Source organism: Nelusetta ayraudi, unplaced genomic scaffold (genome assembly GCF_046127955.1).
Source record: "Nelusetta ayraudi isolate G7.1 ecotype Tasmania unplaced genomic scaffold, CSIRO-AGI_Nayr_v1 ptg000019l, whole genome shotgun sequence".
NCBI classification, from domain to species: Eukaryota; Metazoa; Chordata; class Actinopteri; order Tetraodontiformes; family Monacanthidae; genus Nelusetta; species Nelusetta ayraudi.
In genome coordinates this window covers 6,657,501-6,674,200 of record NW_027466069.1, presented here as the reverse complement: position 1 = coordinate 6,674,200, position 16,700 = coordinate 6,657,501, and the positions used below count along the sequence as shown (strand labels likewise).

General features: G+C 49.5%; 1 protein-coding gene and 3 non-coding genes across 5 annotated transcripts in view; 1 reads left to right on the top strand and 3 right to left on the bottom strand.

Annotated features, from left to right (window-relative positions):
• lamb2 (laminin, beta 2 (laminin S)) overlaps positions 1–16,700 on the top strand; it is a 48,090-nt gene that overhangs the window by 6,025 nt on the left and 25,365 nt on the right. Inside the window, exons 2-21 of one of the 2 annotated variants that reach the window (XM_076026660.1) lie at positions 3,843–4,012; positions 4,094–4,229; positions 5,420–5,493; positions 5,591–5,779; positions 5,883–5,946; positions 9,306–9,508; positions 9,607–9,727; positions 9,844–10,032; positions 10,178–10,357; positions 11,384–11,496; positions 12,154–12,233; positions 12,513–12,648; positions 12,755–12,913; positions 13,267–13,394; positions 13,489–13,621; positions 13,729–13,921; positions 14,070–14,213; positions 14,312–14,543; positions 14,624–14,793; positions 15,254–15,289. In XM_076026660.1, coding sequence (XP_075882775.1) covers positions 3,843–4,012; positions 4,094–4,229; positions 5,420–5,493; positions 5,591–5,779; positions 5,883–5,946; positions 9,306–9,508; positions 9,607–9,727; positions 9,844–10,032; positions 10,178–10,357; positions 11,384–11,496; positions 12,154–12,233; positions 12,513–12,648; positions 12,755–12,913; positions 13,267–13,394; positions 13,489–13,621; positions 13,729–13,921; positions 14,070–14,213; positions 14,312–14,543; positions 14,624–14,793; positions 15,254–15,289 — 2,850 coding nt within the window. The remainder of the gene's footprint in view (positions 1–3,842; positions 4,013–4,093; positions 4,230–5,419; positions 5,494–5,590; positions 5,780–5,882; positions 5,947–9,305; positions 9,509–9,606; positions 9,728–9,843; positions 10,033–10,177; positions 10,358–11,383; positions 11,497–12,153; positions 12,234–12,512; positions 12,649–12,754; positions 12,914–13,266; positions 13,395–13,488; positions 13,622–13,728; positions 13,922–14,069; positions 14,214–14,311; positions 14,544–14,623; positions 14,794–15,253; positions 15,290–16,700) is intronic. The other variant, XM_076026661.1, reaches the window with a different exon arrangement.
• trnam-cau (transfer RNA methionine (anticodon CAU)) lies at positions 16,189–16,260 on the bottom strand. The gene has a single exon. It is a non-coding gene; the product is annotated as a tRNA-Met (tRNA).
• trnar-ccu (transfer RNA arginine (anticodon CCU)) lies at positions 16,267–16,339 on the bottom strand. The gene has a single exon. It is a non-coding gene; the product is annotated as a tRNA-Arg (tRNA).
• Positions 16,636–16,700, bottom strand: part of trnar-ccu (transfer RNA arginine (anticodon CCU)) — a 73-nt gene continuing 8 nt past the window's right edge. Inside the window, exon 1 of the tRNA in view lies at positions 16,636–16,700. This exon is cut by the window's right edge and continues 8 nt beyond it. This is a non-coding gene — a tRNA (tRNA-Arg).

Sequence of the window (16,700 nt, the reverse complement as noted above, 5' to 3'; positions counted from 1 at the left end):
AAAAAATCAAAGACTGTTGACTTTATCATGGCAGGGTTTGACGAGTCCGTCGAGAAACGCTGAGGTGCTAATGGGTCTTTTTGCCCGGAAGGTCTTGAAGGTTGCCATGTGTTGTCTCAGTTGTCCATCCGTTTGTTGGTTTTGACTTTCACTATGTGTCGCAATGTGACGGCAAACTGTGCCCCGCCCACCCCTGGCGGCGGCGCTGCGGCGGCGGAATGTGTCAAGCTGGCGTCACATCCGACATCCCCGAAGGAAACGAGCTGGAGGAAATAATAAGGTCGGGGAGGTCGTCATCGGGAAGATGGGGGCCAGGCTTTAAGCCCCGATGCCGTGAAGGTTTTGACCTGAATGACCCTTGACCTCTGAGCATGACCTACCACTACCTTACGCATCCAGTTGTACAAAAATCAAGTGTCATTGCGAGCCAGGCCCTGTTCCATTCCATTTATGGTCTGTTCAGGTCTCAGTTCACATTAGCAAAGTCTTTTACAGTCGTCAGATTTGGAGTCTGGAGTACTGGACAAAGACTAAAAAAACAACCAAATAAAAAACATCACCAGTGTTTTTTATTTGGAATTGACACTTGTTAGCAAAAACAACAGGGCTTGACACCGAGCAGTGCGGTACTCCAGAATTCACACATTTAGGGAAACAAGCTGACTGGCAAACTGTTGTTAAAAACTCTGAGAAGTTTGCTATTACGTTATTTAAATCCTTTCTGGTATTTCAAACTATTCGTACTCCCGTAATGTTTTCAAAATTCACTTCTTGCGGCTCATCGCAGAGATACTGTGTCTGCGATGGGAGCTGTAAAAACTACACAGCTGCATAATTCAGCTGTGTAATTCAATAGTGTTGCGACTGAATGTAAAACCTGCAAGATCATAATCGCTTGCCAAATCACCAAGTGCGTGATCCTCTCACCTGGGGCTACAGAGACAAACATACAAAGGTTTTTTTGTTGTTTTTTTTGTTCGGGTCGCTCCGCCGTGTGGACATGAGAGGTGACGCAGGGAAGGCTCGTTGAACGCAGGGAAGGCTAGAGTCGGATTTCGCCGTCAGGCGGCACGAAGACGATGATCTCATGCCTCTTTTTTTAAACCCTTAGCCGAGGACAGGTTAACAACAGCGGCCCGGCAGCCGCCAGCGTCATTTGTTGTGAAAAAAATAACAATAACGACAACAAAAAAGCTACACTTGTGGTGCGAGGCAAAGATTTCCACCCTTGTGCGACTGAACGCAACACAAATGATTAATTTAGTAGTGGAACGTTTGTGACGCTGGTTGCCTGACCTGCAGCCCCTGTGCTAAGCGCTGGTCTGACCGTACACACACACACACAGCCACTGGCCTTCTCTCCTCTCTCAGCTGTCGGCCTGCATTCCTCCTCGCCCGCCCATTTATGGCAGCGGGGAGGAAATAAAGAAAACGGCAGGAGGACAGGGGAGGAAGAGGAGGGAGAGGAGGAGGATAATCTCCCACTGTATCACGTCCTTAACTCAAAACCACAAGCTTCTTGCTCACAGGGAGGGGGTGGAGGGGTGGCGAACCGAAGCGTCAGTCATCTAGCTCCTTTCTCTCTCTCTCTCTCTCTCTCTCTCTCTCTCTCTCTCTCTCCCTCTCTCGGACAGGCCTTGAGAGAAACAGCTGGGAAGTGGTTATCAGTCCAATTACCTGATATTGATTTCCCTGGAAGTGCCCTGTGGGAGTTGGGGGGTGGGGGGCTTTGTGATTGACTCACATAAATTCTTAAAGTGGACATGAAGCACAAAACATAGTTATCATTATTTTATAAAGGTCTCCCACCCTAAAAAGATCACATATATTTAAAAAAATGGTTTAACCGCTAAACTTAAATGGTCGTATTTTGAATACCTTTGCTATAAGTGTTTCATGTCCACTTTCAATTTTGTTTCATTTTCACCCGGTCAGAATACGACTGGACCAATCAGCGTCCTCGGAGCCAAAGCCCAGGTTTGACTAGAACAGGAAGTTGCTGCTGCAGCGCGGCCAGTCTGAACACAACCTGAATGACGCCTCCTCACTCGGAGAAGAGCGAAGACAGCCAGCACTGTAGCCCCGCCTCTTTGGTTCAATCCCGGCAGCACACTCGAAGCTCTCACCTCTTGACTCTGATCACACTGTGACCAGCTGCAAGCGATTCAGATTCAAGTTTTGACAGATGGACTTTGGGTCCTGAAGCCTCAGAGCCGAGCCAGTTGCCTTTTAAGGCTTCGTCTGCGGCCGAGTCGTCCGTTCACCACAGCTGTCACGGTTCAGTCTGAACCGGAGAATTTGAGGCGGAACATCCAGGAAGTGGCGGCTACAGTAGAAACTCCCTCCTTGAGATGTTCAGGCTGGAAGGACGTATGGATGGACATCCAACACCTGCTGTAGGCAGAGCACCGACTGACAGCAGGACCCCTGAGGGTCTCCTCCCACCCCTACTCCTCCTCCCCTTCTTTTTCTTCCTCTTCCTCCTCCTCCTCAGAGCTTGGCCCCCAGAGGTGGAGGGGGTGGAGAAGGAGGAGGAGGAGGAGGAAGAAGAAGAATCTGCTGGCGCTTGTCATAAAGGTTTATTAGGTTTATTTTAACTCTCTCTCTTACACACACTCACACACTCTCAGTCTCCCTCCTGTGCTCTGGACGCTGACACACACACGCCCACACACACTCACACTCACACTCACACTCACACTCACACATACTCGGTAACCACGGAGACGCCTGTCAAACATTTGGAACGGCTGCACATTTAACGTGATGTATGGTGGAGAGAACAACGAAGGCAGTGCGTTAAACAACCACGGCACATGACGTCTCCCCAACTTCAAGGTCCCATGTTGAAGCCAGGCCAAACACGCAATTAGTCCTTTGTTTGCAGCCTCTATTCACAACATGCGTTCTGGTTGGACCCTCCCCTCACTGTGTTTGTGGTGTGGAAGTTAAAAAATGAGGGGTATAGCCAAGAACTGGCTGGGGGTTGGCTTTGGCCCGCTAGCAACTTGGTAGAGCGAGGCGTTAGTAAGCTAGCGGTGCCACTTGTTTCATCACAAAGGGTGCACATTCTAAAATCTGAAGTGGAGTAAAAGATGTTCACTGTCTGGCTGGATACCCTGATTACTGGTAGAAAAAAACTCTTCATGGGACCTTTGCACAACGTGTGTTAACGACAACGAGGAAGTCGTTACTTTTATTGACTGCCGGTGTCCGACAACATCACCATGAACCGTCTCACCCGGTGCAGGTGAACTCTGGCTAACCTGTTGGAGATGGTGTCAGGTCAGGGCCACTAGTTTTTTTTGGGGGGGGCCCTGGTCAGTTGGTTGGCACCCCTGTGGTGAGCGGAGCCTGATGGCTGAGGATTATCTACCCTCCACTTCACCCACCCCCCCCACATACACACACTCACCTCACCCCCCTCCCCCACCCTCCCGATGCCTCCCCCCTTAGAAGTTGACTCACAACACTGGATCGTTCATAATCAGGAGGGGTGGGTCGACTGTCGATACAGTGTTTCTACATATTTGCAACCTTTTTTACTGTGAGTCTCATCAGGCAGCGCTCAATAGCGCCACCTAGCGGACTGAAAAAAAGTCAGTTATTTTTATTGGCCACGGATACAAAACAGCAAACTTCATGTTTTCCCATTGAACCCCATCACTTGATGTTCTGGCTCAGGTTCAGTTGAGCTTGCCGTCGTCTGGCTCCGCCCCCGCTGGCGTCCCATCTTCTCCGGGAGCAGATAAGACGTTCCGACTGGCTCGTCTCTATCCGGCACCTCTGCATCCTGTCCATATTATCACTTCCTGTCCTCCCTCCCTCCCTCCTACTCCCAGTGCTGGCTGCCGCCGCCGCCCAGAAGCCCGACCCCAACCACGGCTGCGCCCACGGCAGCTGTTACCCGGCGACCGGGGACCTGCTGGTGGGCCGAGAGAAGAACCTGAAGGCCTCGTCCACCTGCGGCATGAGGAGGAAGGAGCGCTACTGCATCGTCAGCCACCTGCAGGTCCGACTCTGCGCGTGTTTGTGTGTGTGTGTGTGTGATTTGGGCTTCGGTTTTTCACCTTCCTCTGTGGTCCGGCTGCAGGATGAGAAGAAATGCTTCGACTGCGACTCCCGCCGGCCGTACGACCCCGTGTACAACACCATAAACCACCGCATCGAGAACGTCATCACCACCTTCAAGCCGCACCGCAAGAAGTCCTGGTGGCAGTCGGAGAACGGTGAGCGATTCTTCCTCTCGATGGATGCAGTGTTCAGGCGTTCAGGCGTTTTCACTGCTGGTGCTGCAGCCATGACGACTGACGGCAGGAAGTATGGGGACTATTTTTAATCCGGCCCAGTTCTCCTCCTTGGTGGCGACACAGTGGCTCTTTATCATCTGGATCACAGTGGTCAGACTGTGTTTGAACTCAGTCATTGGATTTGTTCACTTCTGGCCCTTCTTTCCTTCCTCCTCCTCCTCCTTTCTTTTTTCCATCCACTTCCTGTTTGCATTTTTTCTTCTTCTCGTGCCCTTTTGTGTCTGTGTTTTTTTTGGGTTTAATTTTTTTTTCACGCCGACGAACATGTTGAAAAGTGGCTCGCCGCCGCTTATAGCCGTGACCTTTTCCGACGGAGGCTCTGCAACCAAACCTCGGCAGTCCGTGCTGGGGTGAGGCGGCGCGTGATCCCGGTGTTGTGTGTTCATTATTTCCAGGGCAGCAGTCAGAGGGAGAGGCCGACCTCTGGAGGAGGTTGGAGTGAGGGGCTGAAAGGAGAAAACACAATAGCAAGACCTGGTTTTTCGAAGTTTAGGTGTTTCCATTACCAGTTTTTTATTGTGATATTTAGGGTTTGCGCAATTCTAGGGGTCATGGAAACACCGCAAGTGAGGCTCAGTGTTGACGACTAACTGAGTGATTTTTTTACTGACTGGCTGACGTTGGAAGTTGTTCATTCATTCATTCATTCATTCATTCATTCATTCATTCAGTCAGTCAGTCAGTCAGTCATTTATTTATTTATTATTGTATTTTCATGCCACTGAGCTGCTGCTACTGGCTGAGGAAGACGGCCATATGTTTCTTATGCAGTGACGGTGAAGTCACATGATTGCACACACTTGCCATCGTGTTATTAAGTATAAAGCGGAGGAGGAGCGGGAGGGAGAGGAGGGGAGGGCAAGGAGGGGTTTCCCACAATCCTCAGATGTTTGCACCGCAGCAAACCCGTGGAGCCGCAGGCCTGTGGTGTGGTTTGGGTCCAGACGTCGCCGTGGGTCGAGCTTTCATGTCGTCGTGTTCATGTTGCCGTGTGCAGGTCTGGGAAAGTCCAGCTGAGAGTGAAAGTGCCGTAGGGTTCTTTTTTCTTTTTTGTTGTTGTTGTTGTTGTTGTTTTGAGATATAAAACTGAGAATTTCACTCACTCACAGGCAAGTCTGAAGTTTTCATCCAGCTGGATCTGGAAGCGGAGTTTCACTTCACCCACCTGATCATGACCTTCAAGGTGAGACAAAGTCAAAAAATAAATACGACAAGCGCATCGCAGATAGAGGAAACACCCCCCCCCCCTCCCCCCCGCCTGTCCTTGACCTCCGCTGCAGACCTTCCGGCCCGCCGCCATGCTGATCGAGCGCTCGGCCGACTTCGGCCGCACCTGGCAGGTGTACCGCTACTTCTCCAGCCACTGCGCCGCCCACTTCCCCGGAGTCTCCCAGGGTCCTCTGCGCAACATCAACGACGTCGTCTGCGAGTCGCGCTACTCCGACATCGAGCCGTCGACGGAGGGAGAGGTGGGAGTTTTTCCGGTTTACGCGACGATTTGTCACGCGTTGATTGAACACGTAAAATAGATCAACTGAAGCGTCTGCTCGTTGTGTTTGTTCACCTCTTCAGGTCATCTACAGAGTGCTGGAGCCCTCCATCAGGATTAAAGACCCCTACAGCCCCAACATCCAGAGTAGGTCCCTCAGCAGGCTGATGATGATGATGAGGATGATGATGATGATGATGTTGATGAGGATGTGGATGAGGATGTGGATGATGATGATGATGAAGATGATGATGATGATGATGATGATGTGGATGATGATGATGATGATGATGATGATGATGATGATGATGATGTTGATGAGGATGTGGATGATGATGATGATGATGATGATGAGAATGAGGATGATGATTATGATTATGATGAGGATGTGGAGGATGATGATGATGAGGATGATGATGAGGAGGAGGAGGAGAAGGAGGATGAGGATGAGGATGATGAGGATGATGATGATGATGATCGGGATCAGGATGATGATCAGGGTCAGAATAATGATGATGAGGATGTGGATGATGATGAGGATGAGGATGTGGATGATGATGATGATGAGGATTTGGATGATCCCACACAACAAGGATTACTCAAAACAGACGTTAACAACCATTTACCGCCAAAGTTAGCCTGTTGTTCATTATTCATGCTATTTAAAAAAAAAAAAGTTCAACATATTTATTTATATATACAGTATTAGTAGTAGGATGACAAAACACTACTTCTACTAATACAGCAAAAACCACGGAAAAATCCAACTCACACAAGCCCACAAGCAAAGGAATAAACATTCACGATCAGACAAACAAAAAAAGCAGAAAAGCTCTGGTTATATACTTGCAAACCACAGATTACATAACATTGTATACCCCACATTTTTCATTCTTATATGAATCCTCTTTTGCACATTTGTTTCAAATTGATTGAGTGTTAGCGGTAGACGTTGTGCTGCAGGACCGGATCAGCGCTGAGTGAGAGGCGCCGTGTCTCTTCACTAGCGGGTGTAATTTTAATGATGGCCTCCTTGATCCCCCCGGTGAGGTCTCTATGGCTCCCAATGGGCGCCAGCACCAGCTGCTCCCCCCAGTCCGGCCGCTGTAGCTTCTTACCCACTAACATCCGGCCGCTGAAATCGACTGCTCTTCTTCCTCCCGTCCAGTTCGTCTGGACTGGCGAAGCTGCGGCCCACACAGTTGTTCTCCCGCTGCTTGTCTGGTTCTGACACGTCTGCTCTGGCCTCCGGCAGACCCCCTCCGTGCTGCCGCTGCTGATGATGCAGTGTGTAGGACGTCGTGGAGAGATGTTAAAAGCAGCTGTTTGTCTCCCACTCAGCCCGACTCTCCTGCCCTCTGTGTTTAAACTGGCAGCACATTACAGGTTCCCCCGGATTTTTCTGGTTCTGGTGTCAAAGTTCCCACTTTAAAGCGGCTCCCCCTGACAGCCGGACGGCCCGTATTCCAATTCAGCCTGACGGTGATTGGACAGCGCGTGTTTGTAATTTTGATTAACGACAGCCGCGCGTCTGTTAGAGTCATCTGGTGCCTCGGAATCAGCCCGCTGTTTGGGAACAGGAGCCGCTGCTGAATCAGGCCCTTCAGCTTCTCTGATTGGCTCTGCAGTGGAAAGAAAAACAGAGCAGTAAACAGGCTGGACGGCTGGACGACCAACGATCAGATTGCAGCGTCTGTCTCCTGTTGAGATTATCTGAAGCTGTCGCTCTGTCAATTCGAAGGAAAAAAAGCGATAAGACAGACCTGCCAACCCGCCCCCACACACACACACACACACACACACACACACACACACACACACACACACACACACACACACACACACACACACACACCACTTTGTAGAGATGCGACCCTTAGACAACCTGTTCAAAATATATATTCAAGACACTAAATATTCATCTTCTTCTTCTCATTAAAATAAATTATTCTGTGTCTTGATAAATTTTAGACAAGAAAAAAATACAATATTAACCACTATGGACAAGAAATGATGAAACATGCAGCATGAGATACATCTTAAAGGGACAGTACAAGACAGAAACAACCTGAACAAAATGTAAAACTGATAAATACCAGCGACAACAGTTTTGTTTTAATCTTAAAATTTCAAAGTCGTTGGGTTGTTGCGCCCCCAGCTGGCTTGCTAGAGGACTGTAGGACTCTGGTTGCCTTCCCGGCACCTTCTCACAAGAGCGTGTCAGCCCAGGTCTGCTAAAAACAACTATGAATCTTGAATTCTAATGTTGAAAAACTACATTGTCGTTTTAATGCAGACAAATTTCAACTCTTGTTTCCGACGTCGCAGTTCAACCCCCCGTCGGCGTCCGGTCGTTCTGGACGTGAGGTCAAAAGTGGGGCCGTACCTCATCGTTAGCCTGTTATTCTAACGTCGGACCAGCCGGAGATGCAGCTGAGCTGTTTTAGCTCCAGTCACGTGACGGATCACCGTCGTCTGTGTTCCCTCTGCTGGTTTCGTCAGTGGATTCAGAGCTGCAGAGTTTTACAGCCCAGCCTCCAGAGGAGCATTTCCAGAGGAGGAGAGGAAACTCACATTATGTTCCGTGATTTTGTTGGGCTGCTGAGAGTTGCTGTGTGTCGCTGCTGCTGCTGCTGCTGCTGCTGCTGCTGCTGCTGCTGTAATTAAGGTTCTCCTGGGATGGAGAACTGGTTGCTGGGGAAGGTAACAGCATTAACACTGTTGAAGTCTCTTAACAAAGGCGGGAAGTGTGTTGGACTGCTGCAGTTTCTTGGTGTGTGTGTGTGTGTGTGTGTGTGTGTGTGTGTGTGTGTGGTGATGACCAACAGGCCAACAGCTGCTGCTGTTACCAGAACAGCCAGATCTGTTCCCACCACACCAGAACACTGGTTAAAAAAAAAAAAAAAATTAAAAATAAATCCCCTGGACAGAAGTTCAGTTGTTGTCTTGGTTCTTTTTTTCTTTTTTTTTTTGCCTGATGCTAAATAGTTTTAAGGACATGGATTTCACATTATGTCTGACCCTATTTGACCCACCGTCAGTAGAATGTTTTAACTGTTTTAGATTTAATTGTTTCTGACAAATAATCATGAATATGAAGGTAAATTGCAATAATGGACGTTATATATGGACGTTAGTAAGTATCAGAAATCATAGAAAACATTTTTAAAGGCCTGAATGGGATTAAAAAAAAAACAATCTTGCATTGTGATTGAGGACCAATCAGAATATTTTTGTACCATTTGCTGATCTCGAGGGGATCCTGATTGGAATTTAAAGCTGTATTGCATGCAGTGTATTCCAGGCAGGAGCTTCACAAGGTGGATGTATAAGGTTTGAATTGAAATCTCAGCGATCCTGCTGCCCTGAAGCTCCATCTTCTCCATCTCAAACAAGAGTTTACTTCCTCAGAACGCACTCCTCCCCCTCCTGGCCTTATTTTGAAAGGACCTTCCTTCCTCCTGTGACCCTCCATCGTCCTCTTCCATCTTCTTCTCCCTCCTCAGACCAGCTCAAGATCACCAACCTGAGGGTGAACTTCACCCACCTGCACACCCTGGGTGACAACCTGCTGGACCCCAGGCCTGAGATCAAGGAGAAGTACTACTACGCCATCTACGAGCTGGTGGTGCGTGGCAACTGCTTCTGCTACGGCCACGCCTCCGAGTGCGCTCCCATCGACGGCATCCGGGACGACATCGAGGGGATGGTGGGTGCCCTCGTGGCTTTTTCATTTATTTATTTTTTTAAGCAAGACATTCGGCAACGCACACCACATTTTTTTTTTCAATGGTTTTTTTTTTGCAGGTGCACGGCAGGTGCGTGTGCAACCACAACACCAAGGGACTGAACTGCGAGCAGTGCAGCAACTTCTACAACGACCTGCCGTGGAGGCCGGCCGAGGGAACCAACTCCAACGCCTGCAAGAGTGAGCTGAGGAGAAGAAGAAGAAGAAGAAGAAGAGAGTTGCATCTTTTATCCCAAAGCTCTGGGCTGAACTTTATTGACACAATGTGTTGCTGTTGTGTTTTTTTCACCCCCCAGAGTGCAACTGCAACGACCACTCCGGCAGCTGCCACTTCGACATGGCGGTGTACCTGGCGACGGGCAACAACAGCGGTGGCGTGTGCGACGACTGTCAGCACAACACCATGGGTCGCAACTGCGAGTTGTGCAAGTTGTTCTACTACAAGGACCCCAACAGGGACATTCGAGACCCGGGAGTGTGCATCGGTGAGTGTCTGTGTGTGTGTGTGTGTGTGTGTGTGTGTGTGTGTGTGTGTGTGTGTGTGTGAGATTAGAGGTTGGCTAACGAGCAACACAACTCTTCAACCACCCCTCCGCCCTTTCACCTCCTCCTTCCCTCCCCCTCCGTTAGCTTGCGACTGCGACCCGGACGGCTCTCAGAACGGCGGGATGTGCGACAGCCACACCGAGCCCTCGATGGGGATGGTGGCCGGTCAGTGCCGCTGCAAGGCCAACGTGGAAGGGCCGCGCTGCGACAAGTGCAAGACCGGCTTCTTCGGCCTGAGCGCCGACAACCCTCAGGGCTGCCAGCGTGAGTAGAGCGCAGGAAAAGAGAAAAAGAAAGAATGTGTCTGTGCTCTGTTTTAAGCTTGTAAATCTCAGATTTACGGAAGAGGATCAGGGCCACAAGGAAGGAAAAAATTAGGATGCAATTCCAAGTTTCTAATTGAGAATTAACGTTGACGTACGAAAGACGAAATTTCGTGAATAAAATCGAAATTTTGCAACTAACGTGAAGTAAGTCAAAATGTTGACAATAAAGTTGAAAAGCTCTCCGTGCAAGTCTTGTGGAGTTCTTCCATTTCTGCCAGTTTCCTGATTACTGTGGGTGAACCTTGTGGGATACACCTGTTTTCGGCAGTTTACTTTTAACTGTGGGTAACTGGGTTAATCCACCGTCCATGCAGTCTACTCGCCAATTTACACTTTATTTGCGTCGACTTTATTCATGAAATAATAAACCGTTGACATTATTCATGAAATTTCAACTTCATTCACAAAACTTCGACTTTATTCACAAGATTTCGTCTTTCTTGCAGCATCAGAGGGAACCATGGCATCAGATCTTTACAGACGTGACCAATAAAACAATCTAAAGCAGGCTTGTGTAAGAGGATAACTTTAAAAAAAAAAAAAAATCTAAATCCATCCTTGTGACGGTCATATTTTTTGGATATCATTCTTTATTGTAGATACTGCCACCTTGTGGCTCCATCACCTCACTACTTTGGTATCAGGCTCTAATTCATGGAGACTATTAAATCAAAGAGCACAGCAATAAGCAGGTGCTTGAGATCAGGAGGGTAATGCAGGCTGCTGGAGTACAGTGCTGCTTATAATGAGGATTTAGATAATATAGGCTATGCTGCTATGCTATTCTAACTATATTGCAGCTAACACTTCGACAGTGTGTCTACACTCTGTTTATATCGATGCTGCACCCTAATGAATGACCTAAATTTATTCTATATTTATTCCCTTGAATTCTGCTCATTCTGCTGTTCTCACATTTTGATTTACCGTTTTTGCTCTTCGCTTTGTGCCGCCCCGCCGCCAGCCTGCCGCTGTGACAACCGGGGGACGGTGTCAGGTAGCTCCCAGTGTGACCCGGTCAGCGGCGACTGTTTCTGCAAACGCCTGGTGACCGGACGCAGCTGTGACCAGTGTCTGGTGAGGCCGCCGTCCGTCCACCTCTCCTCTGACTCCACCTCGGGTCCCGAACCCGCTCGGCCCGGAATAGTGCTGGCAGGAATGTGAGCTCCCGCCTGGGCGCCGGGCCTAAATTTAACGCAGGGATTTTCAGGCTTGTCCGCTCGCTCGCTCGGAGGGTGTCACAGCAGCACCTAACATGGTCAGGACACCAGGACCTGGTCCAAAAGTGGATCAGGTCTTCTGATGATGAGTCCTGTGAAGTCTTTATTTTTTTTTGGTTGCCAAGGTTTAAATGTCAACGTTACGCAGAATAAAATGTCTACAGAAGACAAACTAACAATCTTGATTTTCCCCGGCATATAAACCGATGCAACTTTGCAAAACAAACTGCAACTTAGTGCTGCAACTTCATATTATGTTTCGTTTTTGACACCGGCGACGTGAAGTCGTTGAAGGTGCGTTGCTGCCATCTACTGACGCAATCTGTTACTGCATCACATTCAAACTCAGCGTGTCTCTGAAACAGCTCAGCTTCAAAACAGAAAGTGGCGCACAATAAATAAATTTAAAAAAAAGAAGCCCAAACCTAGTAAAGCAACTTAACCAACACACAGCTCTTTCTTTTTATCTGTGTGAGCGATGCCTCATTAACTCTGTTCCCTTCTCTGCTTGCAGCCGGAACACTGGGCTCTCAGCCACGACGTGAACGGCTGCAGGGGCTGCGAGTGCGACGTGGGCGGAGCCGTGGACAACGTGTGAGTGGCGCAGACGATCCCGTTCGGAATCATCACGCAATCGCACCGAGAAACCAGAAACCTGTCGAAAACCAACTTCTTCAGATATACGTGCTGACAGTGTTTAGAATTTATCCTGTGTTTCTGTCGGAGTAACTTTTCAAAAGGGGCATTTCAACAATTTTTATCGCGATTGCTGCTCGTTTTTTTTTTTTTTTTTAAAGCGATAAACACCTGAGACCTGAGCTGCAGTTGTAAAAGAATCGCGATAATCATCAGCTCTGCTCGTCTCCTCTGCAGCTGCTCCATACAAAACGGTCAGTGTCGGTGTCGCAGTCACATGACCGGACGCCAGTGCACGCAGGTGGAGTCGGGGTATTTCTTCATGGCTCTGGATCACTTCCTGTACGAGGCCGAGCTGGTTCCAATTGGGCAGGTGGGAGAGTGTTACTGCAGCTGTTTGTGTTTAAATACCTTCAGATTATCAGTCTTTATATTGTGTGTGTGTGTATGTGTGTGTGTGTGTGTGTGTGTCTTGTCAGGGCTGGGCGCTGGATATCAGAGAGCACCAGCAGGGTCGCCCCGCCTCCTGGACCGGCCTCGGGTTCGCTCGGGTTTCGGAAGGTGGGACCCTGGAGTTCCACATCAGCAACGTCCCCTACTCCATGGAGTACGACCTGCTCATCCGCTTTGAGTCCCAGGTCTGTGGTGTGTGTGTGTTTGCTGTGTGATATGAGCAGGCTGGAGGCTGCTTTAGTCAAAATCAGGTGTTTAAAGCTAATTATTTTTCCTAGATGGACATGTGAAATAAATCATCAGGTTTGTAAAAAAATATTCTATTTGTGTCTCATGGGTTTGCAAATCAAATGCCGTGTGCAGAAACTGAAGGTCTAAACGTCACCTCTCCTTCCTCCTGAACTAAAGGAACATCCTGCAGAATTACACCTTAGCAAAATCATCCTGCTCAAAACGAATTTCCAGCAGTACCACCTTTAATTTATTCAGATTTATTTTTTTCATTTCCTGTCCACCACTTCCTGTCAATGCTTCCCAGATGCCCCGGGACTGGGAGGAAGTGCGGATATCGTTGATCCGTCCGGGGCCGATTCCCACCAGCAGCCCCTGTGGAAACACCATCCCTGCAGACGACAGGATGACCGTCTCCCTGCCTGCTGCAGCCAGGTGCACTGCACACACACACACACACACACACACATACGCACACACACACGCATACACTCACGCACGCACTGAACGCCTGCTTTGCTGCCCTCAGGTTTGTGGTCCCTCCTCAGCCTCTGTGCCTGGAGAGAGGGGTGAGCTACACCCTCCTCTTCCAGTTCATGCGCTACCAGGATGCCAACAGCATCCTGAACGGCGCCGCCAACGCCGTCATCCTCCTGGACTCTGTATGATCACACACCACCACCGCCGTCCCTCTAATAATACTCTAATAATAATAATAATACAGTCTTACACAGCAGAACCCTTTCTTACTACCTGCCCTCTACCCCAGATCACCCTGATGCCGCGACACTCGTCCATGGAGATGTTCAGCGCCGGAGACTCCGCCTCCAGCAGCCGCAAGCAGACTTACGAGCGCTACCGCTGCCATGAGGCGGCCAAGGGCGTGACCCGGCCGCCCATGAGCGACACCTGCGCCAAACTCATCGCCAGCATGTCGGCCGTCATCAACGACGGAGCGCTGCGTGAGTGGGGAGGGTGTTTTTTTCCCTCCGATCTGCTGGAGGATGTTTTGCAGTTTCTTTCCCGCATTCCTTTTTTTTTGGAGCACTGCTGTTTTGAACGTCCCACTTACTGTCTCTCTTCTTCCTCCTCTTCTTCTTCCTCCTCCAGCGTGCGACTGCGACCCTCAGGGCTCCGTCAGCTCGCTGTGCGATGTGCGCGGTGGCCAGTGCCGCTGCAGGCCCAACGTGATTGGTCGACGGTGCGACCAGTGCGCCCCGGGAACCTACGGCTTCGGACCCTCGGGCTGCATAGGTAAGATCTTCACACAACTGACTTTGTCAGAAAAAAAATTTCTTGCCTCAGTTATCTTGAAAAATCTCCTCCCATCCTTTCCAATTCCCATCTTGCAGCCTGCGGTTGCAGCCTGGAGGGCTCTGTGTCGCGCTTCTGCGACAAGTTCTCCGGCCTGTGCAAGTGTCGGCCCGGAGCGTTCGGCCAGCGCTGCGACGGCTGCCAGGCGGGTCACTGGGGCTTCCCCAGCTGCCGGCCGTGCCAGTGCAACGGGCACGCGGAGCAGTGCGAGCAGAGGACGGGCGCCTGCCTCGGCTGCAGGGACAACACCGGCGGGGACAAGTGTGACCGGTGAGGTGGCCGCTTGCGGCCGGCGACAGAAGTAGGACGAAGAGGGAAGATATTTGCATAATTTGGCTCTTTGTTTGCAGGTGCGCCGACGGTTACTACGGCAACCCCGTGTTGGGCCTCCCGTCCAGCAGCCAGTGCCGGCCGTGCCCGTGTCCCGAGGGGCCCAACAGCGGCCGCCACTTTGCTGCTTCCTGCTACCAGGACGACCGGAACAGGCAGGTCGTCTGCAACTGTAACCAGGGTTACACAGGTGGGTGTCGGGCTCAGCCTACAGCAGGCCTGTCAGAACTGGACCCCAATGATGGTGACAATGATGATAATTATGATGTGTGTGTGTGTATGATGATGATGAAGTCAAGTTTTGCTTAAGCTTTGCTTTTTGATGCCTGTAAGAAATTGGAGCGCTGGACTCTGTTCTTATAGGAGAGAAAGTGTTAGTAGTCAGCTAGTTAGTTGAATATGGTTTGGGTAAAAACTTTAAGGAATCGACCATTAAAACAATTGGTCAGTGCCGACAGATTTTTTTTTTTTTTTAGAATGCAAGTTAAAGAAAAAAGGTCTGGCAATTGTTTTCATGGTCTCCTCCTTTAAAAGCCTTGTTAATAAAATGATAATAATGTGTGGTGAGACTAATCCAGTAAGGTGCTGTTGGAGGTCAGGATGCTGTGTTGTGACGGGTAACCAGTTTCCCTCCTGTGCGACTGACATAGGGCTTGTTAAACGTTCCTGGGTGGCCATGTTTCACCGTGAGTACTGGCGGTTGATCCTCCTCACTTCCCTCCCCTCCTTCACCCACACCACCACCACTCTGTGCATGGCTGCAGCACCCCCTGCTGTCAGTGGGGCTGTGCTACAGTGCACTCCTGTCCTATGCTGTCCTCCACGCGTGCTGCACCACGTTGCCGTTAAAGGTCCGGCGTTCTGCAGAATTCCCTTCCAGAGATCTGGGATGAAAAATAAGCGGCTGAGGCAGCTCCACTGGAGTCGTGACAATAGGCAGAACATGGGACCTTTAAAAAAAAAAATGAACACACAAATAAACAAAAAGCCTCGTTCAAAAATTTGAAATCATTTCTGAGCTCAGTCACAACCAGATGTTCTCGCTGCTCTGTGAGAGAATGACGGCGTCTTGCAGGGCGAAAGCTGATAACCGCTGCAGAGAAACAGACTATCTACCTCTCAGCCTTTTTGTGTTTTTCACAGCAGCTGTTTTTTTTAGTTTCTCCTCCGTAAAACAGCCTGTCCTGCAAATTCCTCCCGTTCTCTCATATCCTCTTCCCCGCCAGATATGCCAGATATTTTTCATTCTTAAGGTTGCAGCCACATGGGGACACAGAGAAGAATGGCACACAATAAAACAAAGAATCTGAGTCTAGCCGTTCGCTTCAAATGATTTGTGACTTTTGTCTGAGACGTCAAATCCCGCTGACTGCCGTCAGAGTGTCGTCAGCAGGTGTAATGTGCAGAGGGTGAGGCGTGGCGTTTTAATCAATTATAGCATGAGAGTTGAAGAGTTTTGATGTGGTGCGTTCAGGTTCTGCCTGCCAAATGAAAACATCTTACTCACTATTCTCATTATTATTATCAATCACAATCAGATCAGGACACATTAATCCCATTTGGTTGTCAGTAAAAGATTCACAACTAGCAGAGGATGGTTTCGATCCATCGACCTCTGGGTTATGGGCCCAGCACGCTTCCGCTGCGCCACTCTGCTATGTTGCACCCCAGATGGGACTCGAACCCACAATCCCTGGCTTAGGAGGCCAGTGCCTTATCCATTAGGCCACTGGGGCTTGACAATGTCGCATCAGTGAGAGGTTGGGTTGATCTTGCTCCTCTACCAATTGACATGTAAAAGACTAAGGAGGGCTTTGTTTCTACCCAAATAATGTACGAAAGACCCTTTGGGTTGTTGGTCCCCCGAAACACGATTGAAGCCATTTCCTTCCCCATTAAATTGGCACATTTGTAATGGAGAAGTCCTTTCGGTTGTCAGTAAAAGGTTTACAGCTAGCAGAGGATGGTTTCGATCCATCGACCTCTGGGTTATGGGCCCAGCACGCTTTCGCTGCGCCACTCTGCTATGTTGCACCCCAGATGGGACTCGAACCCACAATCCCTGGCTTAGGAGGCCAGTGCCTTATCCATTAGGCC